Source organism: Anser brachyrhynchus (genome assembly GCF_964034855.1).
Source record: "Anser brachyrhynchus genome assembly, chromosome: 11".
In the NCBI taxonomy this organism is placed as follows: Eukaryota; Metazoa; Chordata; class Aves; order Anseriformes; family Anatidae; genus Anser; species Anser brachyrhynchus.
Window position 1 is genome coordinate 21,966,879 of NC_137706.1, and position 15,078 is coordinate 21,981,956.

Sequence of the window (15,078 nt, forward strand, 5' to 3'; positions counted from 1 at the left end):
ATCTGAATTAAGACTCGGAGGGCCAAGCACTCTGCAGAAGGCGTTCGGGCACAAGGCGTTGCTGTGGCTCAGCAGTGCGGCGTGACCGTCCGGCGGCAGCCCCACAGAAGGCTTCGGGTTTGCAGATCTTCTGAGCGCCTGTGCCACGATGCAGCCTTCTGCAAACAGCAGCACATCTTCGTCTCATTTAACACGAGACCAGGCAAAATTAGGAACTATTATGAATCAGAACAATGCCGCGTGGTACGCCGCCAGTGATTGGCACTCCGCATTATCCTTCGCAGCTCGGCGCTGAAGCCAGCCGCCCGCAGCAGCGCTACGAGGCGTGGGCTGCCGGCACCCCCGCGGCTCCTGAGCCCGCCTGCGCCGGGAGCGCTGACACCTGGAGTGGTGATGCTGCCCTGCCATGCCTGGCCGTCCCTGGGACGCGATGCTGGGTTTATCTGTAGCTCCTCAACTTTGTAACTGAAGTTTAAGACAGAGGAGAGCAGCTATCAGCAGGAGTGCCAGCAGGGAACATCGCTGCGTGGTGTCAGCTTAGCGCGGCGCTCCCAGTGCGAGCAGGGATTACCGGTGGTGGCACTCAGCGATGTTCTTGCCGTCAGGCTGCGGTGCCCTGAGAGGCTGGCCTCAAAAACTTGCAGATGCTAGGACAGATATAAGCCTTACTTTATAAGAACATATAAAGATCAAAACAGAGAATATTTAAGCTGATATTACGCAATAGACAGCTCTTTCAAGTTATGATTTGTAAAGACAGCTCGGATAATTTCCTGAAAGACATCCTCATAATGATTAATTTAGAATATGTTTAATTCAAGTTAGAGAGATCAAAGAGAAAACATTTTCCCCTGTAATGCCATTTGGGTTTTTACACTTAACCGTGTTTCGGTGGACGGGGGGGACGTCTGCTTTGCACTTCCTTGCGATTTCTTTGTGTTAAAATTGCAGAGGAAAATATTATGCAGACATTAGCACCAATTTGGGACACGGGTAGGGAAAGGGAGAAGAGCCTGTAGCAAATTCCTGTGAAAAATGGCTGCGGGAGGTGAGGGGCGTGATGCTGCGGCAGGGACATCTCCTCTGCTGGTCCTGTCGAGCTAGAGTCACTTTTTGCAGTTTCCTCTGGCATTTCCGTGCCTGTAGCAGGGTGTGAAGCTCAGTCAGCATTCACGCAGCAGGGGGGCTCAGAGCAGGCAGGAGCTGCAGGGCTGCCTCTGCTTGCCAGCCCCCACCCGCTGCGGGGCAGCACACCAGTGTGTCCTCGTTCATGCAACTGCGATTCCTGTTACACGGTCGGGTCTTTTAACCTCTGTGGCCATGTCCGGCGTCCCTTTCATTCAGCCTGGGAAGTAATCTTCTCTATCAGAAGAAACTGAAACCAGCATTTATTTAGTGCTGCTTTCTAGGTAATGCTGTGCTGTGGGAAGAGGTCCGGGCTTCCTAACACAAGCAGCGGATGATCTGGAAGGTTACTGGGGGCCTGATACTTGAGCCAAGCTCTGCTGTTTGCTTTCCTGCTCACAGGATGCTGCTGCAGTTTCTCTTCTCGAGCTCCATGTTGCTTCTTCAGTTCTCCCACTGAGAAAACAAACCCTGTTGTTTGAGTAAAGAACAACGGCTCGCTCTAACTGAGGCTGAAGGAATCCGGTTGCTGGCAGGTTCCGTTATTCCTCTGCACTTCGTGCCCTTGTATCCGAGCAGTGCGAACAGCCTGTACCGGGCGGTGGCTGACAGTGATGAATGATACACCCGGAGCCTCAATTAGCCTATTAATAAAGCAAAATCTAGGCCATGGTTTTCCGAGCTCGGCACCCACATCCACAGTTAGGAGTCCTCAGGTGTGGCAGGGGCGAGGAGGTGGGCGACGATGGGACGCAGAGCTCAGTGTCCACAGGGTCGGGGGGGCACCGCCACGGCTGCTGCAAGGGTGGGCGCAGGGAGGTGGGGGCGGCCCTGGTGGCACCGTGCGGCCAGGTGCTTGGGCTGCTCGCTGCACCGCTGCCTACCGGGCACTTCTCTTAAGTGACTCTGAACAACTAATTAACCATTTCAACCTTTCATTAGATTGGAAATCCTGCCCTCAGGGCACTGCTTTATTTGTTGGTGAGCAGACCAGAACATAATTGCAGCAGTGAGATTGGGCTCTTTGAAGAAAATGGAAGTGTTTTAGCCTGTATAAATGGGTACAGCGCTGCCCCATGTATGTTTCCTTGCCCCCTGTTATTTTCAAGGTGTGTGCAGCACAGTTAGAGCCCTAAGGCATGTCATTTACATTTCTGCTTGCTCACAGATCAAGCAAAGCCCAGCCCATGCCTCCCCCAGGACGAGCCACTTCAGCCATGGCCACTTTCTAAGCCTTCAGTGGAATGCCTGCTGACCAGCTATGTCCCAACCCGCTCTGCGGGATCGCACTGCAGATCACATCGTTGTCTTCCAGGAGCAGCAGGGCTGGCAGCACCGGTCCCCTCCCTCTGCTGCCCCACCTGACGCGGGGGCTGGTTCTCCCATTTCCCCCATTTCTCCCATTTCTCCCATTTCCCCCATTTCTCCCATTTCTCCCATTTCCCCCACTGCAGCTGGGGCTGGGGCCAGCGTTGCACACCCCACATCTCCGGCACAGCCGCTTTCTCCTTGCTGTGTCCACTTCTGCTCACTTCTGTTTGTCCCTGCCCCAAACCCTCCACCAACCTGCTCCAGTGGCTGAGCAGCAGCGCGCTGCAGCAGCCGCCCGTGCCGGGGGCGCTGAGGCTTTCACCCGGGGGTTACGGCCCCAGTGCTGGCAGCAGTGCCCCCACGGGGCACACCCGGGCACGGGGCCTCGCTGCCGGCCCTGTCCCGTGGGCAGAGGGGGCAGAGTCAGCGCGGTGCCAGCGCAGTGCAGAGCTGGTTGCAGCCCATGCTGCCGTGCTCTGCCAGTGGCGCGGTTTGTTTCAAACCAGCGACATCGAGAGCAGCACGTCACACTCCAGGAACGGGTTAATGCCAGACCCGTAGGAGTTCCCCGACTGCACGGCCTGTGTCTGCTGAGTGCTTGTTTGATCAGATAACGCACACGTTAAATGTATTTGTAGGAAAAGCGAAACCCATGTTCTCCTAAGGAGCAGTGTCATCTGTCAGGAGCGGTGTTTGATCTGCGGAGACGAGTCGCTGCCGAGCAGGCTGTGCGGGGCTGCAGTGCCAGGCTGTGCGGGGCTGCAGTGCCGGGCTGTGTGGGGCTGCAGTGCCGGGCTGTGTGGGGCTGCAGTGCCGGGCTGTGTGGGGCTGCAGTGCCGGGCTGTGCGGGGCTGCAGTGCCAGGCTGTGCGGGGCTGCAGTGCCAGGCTGTGTGGGGCTGCAGTGCCGGGCTGTGTGGGGCTGCAGTGCCGGGCTGTGTGGGGCTGCAGTGCCGGGCTGTGTGGGGCTGCAGTGCCGGGCTGTGCGGGGCTGCAGTGCCGGGCTGTGTGGGGCTGCAGTGCCGGGCTGTGTGGGGCTGCAGTGCTGGGCTGTGTGGGGCTGCAGTGCCGGGCTGTGTGGGGCTGCAGTGCCGGGCTGTGTGGGGCTGCAGTGCCGGGCTGTGGGGCTGCAGTGCCGGGCTGTGTGGGGCTGCAGTGCTGGGCTGTGTGGGGCTGCAGTGCCGGGCTGTGTGGGGCTGCAGTGCCGGGCTGTGTGGGGCTGCAGTGCCGGGCTGTGCGGGGCTGCAGTGCCGGGCTGTGCGGGGCTGCAGTGCCGGGCTGTGGGGCTGCAATGCCAAGCTGTGGGGCTGCAGTGCCGGGCTGTGCGGGGCTGCAGTGCCAAGCTGTGGGGCTGCAGTGCCGGGCTGTGGGTCTGCAGTGCCGGGCTGTGTGGGGCTGCAGTGCCGGGCTGTGGGGCTGCAATGCCAAGCTGTGGGGCTGCAGTGCCAAGCTGTGGGGCTGCAGTGCCGGGCTGTGCGGGGCTGCAGTGCCAAGCTGTGGGGCTGCAGTGCCGGGCTGTGGGTCTGCAGTGCCGGGCTGTGCGGGGCTGCAGTGCCGGGCTGTGCGGGGCTGCAGTGCCAGGTTGTGTGGGGCTGCAGTGCCGGGCTGTGTGGGGCTGCAGTGCCAGGTTGTGTGGGGCTGCAGTGCCGGGCTGTGGGTCTGCAGTGCCGGGCTGTGCGGGGCTGCAGTGCCGGGCTGTGCGGGGCTGCAGTGCCGGGCTGTGTGGGGCTGCAGTGCCGGGCTGTGTGGGGCTGCAGTGCCGGGCTGTGTGGGGCTGCAGTGCCGGGCTGTGGGGCTGCAGTGCCAGGCTGTGTGGGGCTGCAGTGCCGGGCTGTGTGGGGCTGCAGTGCCGGGCTGTGTGGGGCTGCAGTGCCGGGCTGTGTGGGGCTGCAGTGCCGGGCTGTGCGGGGCTGCAGTGCCGGGCTGTGCGGGGCTGCAGTGCCGGGCTGTGTGGGGCTGCAGTGCCGGGCTGTGCGGGGCTGCAGTGCCGGGCTGTGTGGGCTGCAGTGCCGGGCTGTGGGGCTGCAGTGCCGGGCTGTGTGGGGCTGCAGTGCCGGGCTGTGTGGGGCTGCAGTGCCGGGCTGTGTGGGGCTGCAGTGCCAGGTTGTGTGGGGCTGCAGTGCCGGGCTGTGGGGCTGCAGTGCCGGGCTGTGTGGGGCTGCAGTGCCGGGCTGTGGGGCTGCAGTGCCGGGCTGTGTGGGGCTGCAGTGCCGCCACCCCCGGGGTTGCTCCGCAGGCCCAGCCGATGCCCCGGCCGCAGGGACAGATCCTGCCAGCACAGCCCAGCCGCCCCACAACACAGGTGTCCGTCCTTCGGGCCTGCGCTGCTGCAGCTGGGCAGACAGCAGTGCCTGGGCAGCTTCAACGCCTCCTCTGGCGGGAAGGGCCTGGGCGTCTCCAGGGTCCCAAGCTCCTGGTGCCCTCGATGCTGTTTCCTCGCCGCACTCAGGACAGGCCTGCGTGTCCTGGGCACAGTGCTGCTGTGAGGCAGCTCGCAGGGCACCCAGCAAAGCCTCTGGTGCAGTCTCTGCAGTGCCAGAAGGGGAGTTTTTAACGAACTTGAGCTGTATCAAATTTTGTGTCTATAATACTTTAAAATTCCCTGTTAGCGTTTGGTGCAGTGCTGTCTGTACATCGCACTGGCACACAGTACATTCCCATTGCTTGGAAGGGAGCAGGTTGTCTGAGCTGGAAACGTCGCTGTGACACCGGGGGAGCTGGTGGGATCTCCCCTCCCTGCTGTGACACTACAGGTTTAATGCCTTTGCCTCCCCACCTGGCTCCTTTCTGCACTAATGAATCTCACCTGAGCTCCTCGGCTCAGCCACCCTGTCCGGCTGCTCTGTAAATGCCATTTCTTGTCTTGCAGAGAGATGCCAAGGGTCAGTACCTGTTCGACCTTCTGTGCCACCACCTGAACCTGCTGGAGAAGGATTACTTCGGCATTCGGTTTGTGGACCCCGACAAGCAAAGGGTGAGTGCTGCAGGGCGCAGCGCCGGGGTTTCCTGCAGCTCCGCACCGCCAGCCCCGGCCTGGCCTCGTGGGGCAGCTCCTGGCACGGGGCAGGAGCAGTGCCCTCGGGCCGCATCCTGCTCAGGTCGGCCCCAGAGCAGCGAGCTGGGAGGGCAGCGCCGGCTGAGTTCTGCCGCTCCTTCCGAGCGCCGGATTAATCTTCCTTCTAAAAGGCGTGCAGAGCGCGAGCTCTGCACAAACGTGTTCAGTCGCTGCTTGCCATTAGAGCACTTGAGATTTGTGAATGAGGAGCATTGTGAAAGTGCTCACAGGCGGAGCTATTAATAACGGGCTTGTGTTGTGTCTCCTGCTGATCGATATAAGCCACCGTAACAAATAATTTCTGCTCCCCAAGGCACCTTCTGCTGTGTCTGTGCAAGGAGCTGCTGAGCAAGGAGCTGCTCCCTCACTGCTGCCATGGGAGGGGGCCGCTCAGGGCCCCACTGCCCCCTGCCCCCAGGCTTCCCGGTGCAGGACCCGTCCCCTGGTCCCCCTTGTCCTGGCGCCGGTGCTGGCTGTGCCGCGCAGCGTTTTGCTGGCGGCATCATGGGCAGGTCGTGTGCTGCTGCTCCGCCTGTGTCGGCTCTTTGTCTCCATGCGTTGCGCTGAATAGCCTCTTTAAATAAATTTGGGAATGAAACGCTGTGCATAATGCATTATGATGCATTGTCTCTACGGGCACAGTCACTTGAGGGAGTGCTGCTGAAATCGCATCCAGTGACAGCGGCACGGCGCTCCTGGCAGATGAGCCCTGAGGCCGTTCCCTCTTGGCCCCCGCTGCCTTCTCCTCGCCGTGCAGCCCACGGGTCACCCGGGCAGCAGGCTTTTATTTCAGGCAGAGGTGCTTCGTGTCTTTAATCTTGCCCTGAACATTCAGTGTTATTAATTGGAAGTGTTTGCTGCTGAGCCGACTAAATGACTCTCCTTCTCGTTTCAGCATTGGCTGGAGTTCACAAAGTCGGTTGTGAAGCAGATGAGGGGTAAGCAGCGCTCCGGGCGTGCAGATGCCCCGCGTGGCGTCTGGCCGCCTCCTCGGCCGCGTGCTGGGGGGACGAGGCCGGCAGGGCCGGCGGGCTGGTGACGGCGGTGTCGCTGTTCTCGCTGCAGCCCAGCCGCCCTTCACCATGTGTTTCCGCGTCAAGTTCTACCCCACGGACCCCGCGGCTCTGAAGGAGGAGATCACCAGGTGAGGCGGGCACCGCGAGGGCTCGGCGGGCACGGGGAGGGGGTGGCCGGGGGCCTGCGGGTGTTGGTTTCGTGTTTGAGTTACAGCGACAGACATTGAGCGCCAAGGATTTCCAAACCGCACTGTCACAACTGGGGGAAGAGTGTGGGACCCCTCCGTGTGTGTTGTGTTGGCATTTAGTGCCGTCGTGCCTGGCAGGGGGCGTTAGGTGCTGCTTGAAGCCCACGGCTTGGATGTCTGCAGGTGGTTGCACAAACCCATTCCCCAAGTGCTCAGGGTGCCACACTTCCCATCGTAATGTCCAGGGCCACTGCAGCTTCTGCAGAACGGATCCCGCTCTGCGCCACGTGCCTGCCTTTCCCTGCGGCTCCCCGAAACCTCTCCTTACAGCTGGAAGTCCTTGGTCCTGCGTGGAGGGCTCCGGCTGGAGCAGCAGGGCGCCCTTCACATCCATTTTCTGCTTCTCCCGACACTCCTGCCACTTCTAAACGAGCTCTCTGTGCAGCTGCCTGAGCGCATCCTTTGCTCAGACGGTTGTTGCACGTGCTGGGGCTGTCTGGAGGGTTTGAGCATTGCCAGTTCCCTTGCAGTCCCCTGGAAGCAATTACCTACATCCCCTTTATGTAAGGGGCATGAATGCTGTGGAAGAAAGGGATGATGAACGGCAATTCACAAACTTGACAGAGCTTCTATCAAGTTTCTATCTTTAGGGGCTCTTTGTGCTGCCTTTCCTGCCAGAAGGAAGGGCGGGTGTGCGGGATGTGCAGAGCCCTCGCCGAGAGGTCACAGCACAAAACAAAGCGCGGCTGTGGGTCCGTGGCAAAACTTCCCCCGGCCTGGAGGCTTGGGCCGTCCTTTGCTGCAAGTTTCCAAATTCCTCCCCTGGTGCCTTTTGCCGTTACTGCTGCAAATTGCTCAGTTGTCTTTGGTGCTCCAAGGGAGAAGCCAACGAAGGTGCTGGGCTGCCCTGGTCCCAGCCGGCGCCCCCCACGTCCTGCAGCTGGACAGCTCTGGGGTTTGCCTTGCAAGGGAAGCCCCTTCATCTTACCTGTTAAAAACAGGGACAAATAGCACGAGCTTCTCCTTCTACTTTCAAAGCAGGCCAGAAAAGCCGTCTTACACTGCAGACAGGCAGCTACTGCAAATTAGAGGACTGCCAGCATCAGCTGCTCTCGCACCAAATACGCACCAAATGGTGACAAACGGCCCGTGACACCTGCTCAGCCCTGCTTGGCCTCAGCAGCCCGAGGATGGGCAGCACCAAATCTCCGCACGTATCCAGCCCCACACAGCCAGCCCCACACGGCCAGCCCCAAGCCGGGCTGGGAGCTCTCCATCAGCTTCTGGAGGCTGGGGGATCGCAAGCTCTGTGTGCCATTAAATATTCCGGAAGAATACGGTCCGTGCTAAGCGCATGGAGGTTTAAGTCGGCTTACTGATATAGCTAAATATATTCCAGGATTTCACTTTTTGGATTTTCAGTCTATTTTTGCAGGCAGCCAATGACAGAGGATCTCTGGGATTTTGCAGTCTGCTCAGCTTTTTACTTTAGTTTTGCATTTATAAAATCTTCATATTTTTAGTGGGCAGATGAAGTAGGAAACAACATAGAAGATGCTGAGGTGCTCAGAAAAGTCTTCTGAAGTTTACTTTCCTCTTGATGATGTACAAAACGAATGAGAGCTTTGCTTGTGCTCCACAGAAGGTACCCCCCAAAAAATAACAAAAAACAAAACGTAAGATTTTTTTGGGAGAGTGAGAAAGTTGTGGTCCTTCCGGGGTCTGACTGTAGCTGGGATGAGATGCATTGTAAGGAGCACCGTGCTTATCTGCGGAGCCTGTTTGGAAGGGTCTCTGTGTCCAGAATGCAAGTGTTCCTGCTGCCAGCAGGATATGTGCTGTAACCAGCTTTCTTGGATAGGATCGATCTGTCTTTTTTATACAGGCATGCACAGAAGTACTAGGAGTAGATCTCACATGATACTTCTTGTTTTTCTTAAAAAGCTTTTATTTAGGGGACTCATGCAAGCTGCGGTTTGCCAGGGCACAAAGCCACCCGGGCGCGCACCGGGTGCGGCAGGAACGTTTGCTGCGCTGTGCCACCGGCCGTTCCCAAGCAGGAGGAGTGTCTTGTAAATGGGCTGCTTGGAGAGAAATGCTACTGCCAGCGTCTTGTGGCAGATGTTCCCCACCTAAATTGCCTGTTTAGGTAATTTAAACTTTGCTTAATGACTGGACTCTCTCTGCTGTCCTCAGGTATTTAGTCTTCCTGCAGATCAAACGAGATCTCTACCACGGCCGCCTCCTCTGCAAGACTTCAGATGCTGCTTTGCTGGCCGCCTATATCCTTCAAGGTAATGCTTTTTGACAAGATAAATTTGCTTTTCATGCTAAGTACTGATTACATTATTTCACTTACAACAGATCACTGCACCTAGCATACAAATGTCACCTAGCCAGTGCAGGGCTCATACTTCAAGACTTGCTCGTGTCGTGCTGTGCTGGGCTGGGGGAGGATTGGAACTGATGCCGTGGTCTCACCCGCAGCAGAAGCACACGCGGCCATCTGCTCTCTGAGCTGCCCCATCGCCGCAAAGGGCCCATGGCTCACCTAGTCCACGTCTCCTTCTTGTGATTGTGCAGTGGCTTTTATGCAGGGGTCACAAAGTGGTCAGCAAAACCGCCGTGGGCTGCTCCAAGCTGCACCCCCCATGCCTGCTCTGCCCCTCTGCAGGAGCGGCCCCGTGGCAGCACTCCTCCTCTCCCGGGGCCGTGCACAGCCTGCGGTGGTTCTGGCAGCCCCAGGGGTTTGCAGCTGCAGATCAGAGGTAAATGCAGTTCTGCTGATTCCTGGAACGGATGAAGATGTCCTTGTGTAAGCTCGTTGCTGGCCGCTGGGTGCCTGAGCAGGGAAAGTGCTTTTGTCAGCGAGTTGCAGAGGCGCTGGTGGAGTTCAGAGCAGGAGGTGGGAAAAGCTCCGAAAGCCATCTCCTGCTGACCCGCTCTCCCATCCGTGCTCCTGCCGCGCTGCTTTGCCTGCTCCTGCCCACCCCATGGCACCGACAGCACCGAGGTGCTGGCACGGTGCAGCACCCAAAGCACTCGGCGTGGGCTTTCCAGGCTCCTTGGGAGAGCTGGGTGGCATTAGAGGGACACAAAAGCACATTGAAGGGCCGTTAGCATCGCCATGCCAAGTGTGTGGCGTGCACGACCTTGCTGCAGAGATGCAGCCGGTGGACCCCATCCATAGGGCAAGCACCTGGGGGGGCTGCAGGTGCAGACGTCCTGACCTGGGAGCGCTCACCCTGGCGCCCTGCCAGGGCCACTACTGAAGCCCCTGGGCAGGCAGGTGGGTCCCTGGGAAGCTGGGTACGTGCGCCTCTGCAAGCAAAAGAGACACACTTCAGTTCCAAAGCAGCCAGTCTATTTCCTAAACCTTTAGTGTCTTAAGCAGGGAGCATAAAAAAATTATGTAATATTTCCCTTGGGACCTGAGGCTGGAGGGAATTAAATGAGATCAGGGTGGCGAGGGGCTGCAGAGCTGCCGCAGGTGATGGCAGGAGGCGTGCAGCCGCGGGACGTGCCATGCAGCACGCGGTGCCGCTGCGAGGGGCTGGGGTGGTCTGCCCAGCACCAGGGCTGGAGCGCAGCTGCCACCGCTGCCGGCTCCCAGGGGACAGCGGCAGCGTTGGTGCCGGTTGGGGGGCCACGGGGGTGCCCCTGTGGCACTTGGAGCCAACAGCCCCAGGGGGCTCGTGCTGAAACATGGGCCTGGCGCAGCTCTGGGGTATTTGGCAAAGACTTTGAGGAATTAATAAAGGTGGGACAGTGACCATCTGCTTGCGGGCGATTCCCAAGCAAACGGTGAAATGAATTGGATGCAGTTAATGCCTGACAAATGAGCCCTCCCGGTGGGACGCACGGCCGTGGCGGTGCAGCGTGCCCCTGCTGCCCTGGCACTGGGTGCTTCGAGCCCCGGCCCCACGCCTGGCACCCAGCACCGCAGGGCCCGGGGACGTGCACGGCCACTCATCGCCTCTGTCCCCCCCAGCCGAGATCGGGGACTACGACCCGGGGAAGCACCCGGAGGGCTACAGCTCCAAGTTCCAGTTCTTCCCCAAGCACTCGGAAAAGCTGGAGAGGAAAATCGCAGAGATCCACAAGTCGGAGCTGAGGTAGGGCTGGCGCCGTGGCGCGGGGACGGGGATGCTGTTGAGGCTCCGCTGATTTTTATTCCCGTTCAGGACACTGGGGCACGCCGCGGGATGGGCACTTAGAGCTTTGTGCATCGTGTGCAGCTGAAAGCCAGCGGTGCTCTTGGCAGCACTGGTAGCAGCAGAAATAGAGCAGAGGGGGTTCGGAAAGGTGCTCGGTCAGGCCTTACAGGAAAGCTCCCCGCGAGCAGCAGCTGCCTCCCTCCCCAGCGCCCTCCCCTCCCGCCTGGATTGAAGCTGGGCAGTGCCCGTAACGCAGCGCTGGGCCTTGCAGGGGCTCCTTACCCTTGGCCCTTTCCCGAGCTGCTCGCTCGCTGTCGTGCACCAAGCGAGCTGGCAGGAGGAGCGCCGGGCTCTCAGCGCTGGTTCCTGCCGCAGGTTGTGCTCGCTGGTGTAACCGACACAGGCCGGGACCGATGCCCCTTGTTCACAGAAACCACGAAGCTGAGGACTGTTTTTCACATGCGTACCTCCCATGAAATATTCTTTTTCCCCCCCTTTTTCCCCTCCTGCAGCGGGCAGACACCAGCTACTTCAGAGCTGAATTTCCTAAGGAAAGCCCAGACTCTGGAGACCTACGGAGTTGACCCACACCCCTGCAAGGTAAAACGGCTTCCTGAGAGCTGTTCCGGCGCTGTGTTCTCACGCTGGCAGGTGCCACGTTGCAGAGGTGCCACTGGTGCTCCCAGGCACAGCCATGTGTCACCTGCCGGGGGGCTCTGGCACTGGGAGCACTGCGGAGTGTGGCAGGCGCTGGGTGCAGCCCTTGCCCTGCCATAAAAAACAGCCCCGAAGGGGAATATGTGCACAGGGGGCAGCAGGGAGGAAAACTGCCCCGAGGGCCTTCCTGAGGAGTATTTAGGGAAGTCCTAAGAAGGTGTTTGTACATGCAGACAACTGCAAAAACAATGGCCGATCATCTGCAAAAGCGTGTAATTTGGAGGCAGCAGCAAGGTCAGTAATGTGTCTGAGAAACCAACAACCACTAATCTGCCAGAGACAGGCTAACTCTCTGCTCTTCCCTGGCCACTAATCGAATTTTCTGTTTGAAATGCTTTCTATTGACTCTAGATGTCATTGCATTTGGCTCTCCGTGGTCCCTTATAATCCCATCACATGCAGATGGACATGGGATGCAAAGCAGGCGGGGAGTTTTACCGTAAGGGAAGCGCCTGCTCTGAGCTCCTCCAGGCCTTTAACGGGGTTACACCGTGTAAATTCCCGGTGACAGCAAGTACACCTGGCCTGCGGGGGGAGCCCGGCCATTTACTGGCACGGGAGCTGGGCTGAGCCTAAATAAAATCACCAAGGCAGAGGACGCGGGCAGCACCCTGCGGTCCTACTGCAGCCCCTGTGGCTGGGTGCCGTGCGGCTTTGCAGCACGGGGTGCTGGAGGGGCCAGGCTCACAAATGCCCAAAAGACAGCAAAATCCTGCACTCTGGCAGGGCTGGGGCTGGGGCTGCAAACAGTGGGAGAGCGCAGCACGGAGAGCACAGCACGGAGAGCACAGCACGGAGAGCACAGCGCGTCGGAGCTGTGCCGATAGCCCGAGGGGCTGGCACTGGGAGAGCTGCGCCCACACTTGGCTCCCTGCTGATAACGTTCGTTCTGGCACCCCGTTACCAGCGGGGTGCTGTGCCCGGCACCGCCGTGCCCCCCGGACGGTGTGGGGCAGCGGTGGGGAGGGGGTGGGGGTCTCCACCTCCCACCTCCGTCGAGGAGCCACAGCCCCGGGCTGCGGGCGCTGCCGGTCCCACGGAGCCGCACGGGGATCTCGTCCCCCTCACCACCCACCTGGACACGATCGGCTGGGGGCTTTGCGCCTTGCTTTGTGCAGGAGGCTGGAGGTTCAGCGCTCCTTGCTTTTGGCCATTCACCCTTGGCAGATTAAAATGGATTTTGATCTACTCTGGATTTAAAACCGATTCGTTCTCTGCACAAATTCTGAAGATATCAGGAAAACTGTCTCCTGCACCCCTCTGATGTGCATTCAGGTGGCATCTCTGTGCCGGGCCGGGAACCAAGGACTGGCAGCTGTGCCACGAGGGTGGAAGTGACCCTTCAGAGAAAATGCCTGCGGCCACACGGTGGGGCCTGGGCAGCACACTGCAGGAGGAGGGCAGGCACCAGGCGGGCATCCTCCCCTCTGAAGTCCTGCGTCTGCTTCTCCTTCCAGTGCTCTGGACACCCCGTGTCTCCTGCCAGCCCCTGTCGTGCCCGCTCCCCTCACTCAGCATCCTGCTAAAGCAGCCTGAGCGCAGGGCAAGCGTCTGCGGGCTGAGGAAAAGCCTCACAATTAAAGAGCAGCCACAACCATTTTATAATATTTTTAAAATTCAGCATATATCTGCTTTTCTTCATGAGCATCAGTGCAGTTAATGATCGCTTCCCTGGAGTCTGGTTGTTATGATTAAGTTACCGCGCCGCCTGGCTCCGCACACGACACTAATTACTGGTTCTAAACTGCCTCGGTGCTGCCCAGCTGCACTGGCTGCGCAGGGCTCTGAGGGTGTCAAAAGTTTAACAGGTTTTTACCGTTTTCCTGTTTAATTATTAGCAGAAGGATTGGTTGAGCACTGTCATCTTCCCTGCTTATTGCTTACTTGTGAATCGGTGGGGCCACGAGGGCTGGGAGCTGCCCTGCCTTTTCTCAGTGCTGCTGGAGCAGCCGGCTCCGGTGCTCCGCTGCGGTGCCCCGCTCCGAACAGCATCACCGGGGGATGCTCCGTGCAGGGCTGGGGCTGGGGGGTCTGTGGGGCCCCGATACGGGCTGGGGGTGGACGGTGGCTTGTGAACGTCGCTGGCTTGGCAGCGCTTTGCTGAGGAGCCGCTGTTGCCTTCCAGGACGTGTCGGGAAACGCGGCGTTTTTGGCCTTCACGCCCTTCGGGTTCGTGGTGCTGCAGGGAAACAAGCGAGTGCACTTCATCAAATGGTGAGCGGGCCCTGCTCCGCCCTGCTCCCCCTGCACCGTCACGGTGCCCGTGTCACCCCAGGGTGCTGGAGGGACGCCGGGGCTGGAATCCCACTGGCAGGGGTGCTCGGGTGCTCCTAGCCTTCCCCGGGCACTTGCTGGGTGCTGGGTGGAGGCAGTGGAGCCCCCAGGGATGGCGGTGAGGGGGCCACATGGGCACATCTGAGCGGGGACGAGGCCCGAGGAGGGGATGGGAAGGGGGCGATGTGGGCAGCTGGAAGCCCCGTCCTGTGCCCTGCACACACCAGTGCACCTGTGAGCTCCTGCTGCCCAAAAGCTCTGGTGCTGGGTGTGGGAACGCCCAGCCTGTGCTGCTCTGCACCATCCTGCCACCACCACCCAGCACCACCGCACGGCCCCGCAGCGAGCCTCGTGGAGGCGATGCCTCAGCTGGGGACTGCCCCGGCGCACAGGGTGGGGACGGCTCCTCGCCTCCGCTGCCCCCCAGGCCCTTGGGTTTCTGCCCACGGCAGTGTCGGTCTCCCAGCCGCCCGCCCTGCTTGCTGGCCTGGCCGGTGCCACCAGCCATCTCCAGGCCATCCCCGTCACGGCCGGGCTGCGGGGGGGCTGCGTGGCCGCGTGCTCAGAGGGGCCAGGCAGCCTCTCATGTGCGTGTCCTTGTCCTTGTCATTCCTTGCAGGAATGAGGTGACCAAAATGAAATTTGAGGGAAAGACTTTCTATTTGTACGTAAGTCAGAAGGAGGTGAGTGCATTCCCTTATCTTGGGTCTTACTGAGCACGGCCTCCTTCGTTTCCCAGGCATGCAGCAAGCTCCTAATGCACCCGGGGGGCTGCAGCCTCCGGCCGTCCCCTCGGAGGGGCCCTGCAGGGTGGGTGGCACGGGCTGCAGCTCTGCCGTCGCTGTGGATGCGCCCACGGCCTGCCCTGAGCCCATTTTGGCCCTCCCTGAGCCCATTTTGGCCCTCCCCATGGCTGCAGTGCCTCGGACGCGGTGCGGGTGCTGGGGTCAGCCCCGTGCTACCCCTGCCCCTTGCTGGGGGCACCGGAGGCGGCAGGGCCGTGGTGAGAGGGGTGCGGGGGGAGCTCAGCAGCAGCATGGGGCTGAGCCGTGCCATAGCCCAGCTGTCCCGCCGACACCCCTGGCTGACCGAGGCACCCTAAGAGCACTGCCGAGAGCCTCCAACGTGCACGCCAGCCACACGGGTGTTAAAAATGCGCCTGTGGACATTCAAAATGCAAATAGTCTGGGTGTCAGTGCGTGGGGGGCTGGCAGGTGACCGGAGTGCAGGCCTGCCC

The 15,078-nt window shown here is 60.1% G+C and overlaps 1 protein-coding gene across 3 annotated transcripts in view; it reads left to right on the top strand.

Moving 5' to 3' along the window:
* FRMD5 (FERM domain containing 5) overlaps positions 1–15,078 on the top strand; it is an 83,574-nt gene that overhangs the window by 59,729 nt on the left and 8,767 nt on the right. For all 3 annotated transcript variants that reach the window (XM_080551578.1, XM_080551576.1, XM_080551577.1), the window contains exons 2-9: positions 5,304–5,408; positions 6,385–6,427; positions 6,555–6,633; positions 8,890–8,987; positions 10,685–10,808; positions 11,363–11,450; positions 13,693–13,781; positions 14,461–14,524. In XM_080551578.1, coding sequence (XP_080407704.1) covers positions 5,304–5,408; positions 6,385–6,427; positions 6,555–6,633; positions 8,890–8,987; positions 10,685–10,808; positions 11,363–11,450; positions 13,693–13,781; positions 14,461–14,524 — 690 coding nt within the window. The remainder of the gene's footprint in view (positions 1–5,303; positions 5,409–6,384; positions 6,428–6,554; positions 6,634–8,889; positions 8,988–10,684; positions 10,809–11,362; positions 11,451–13,692; positions 13,782–14,460; positions 14,525–15,078) is intronic.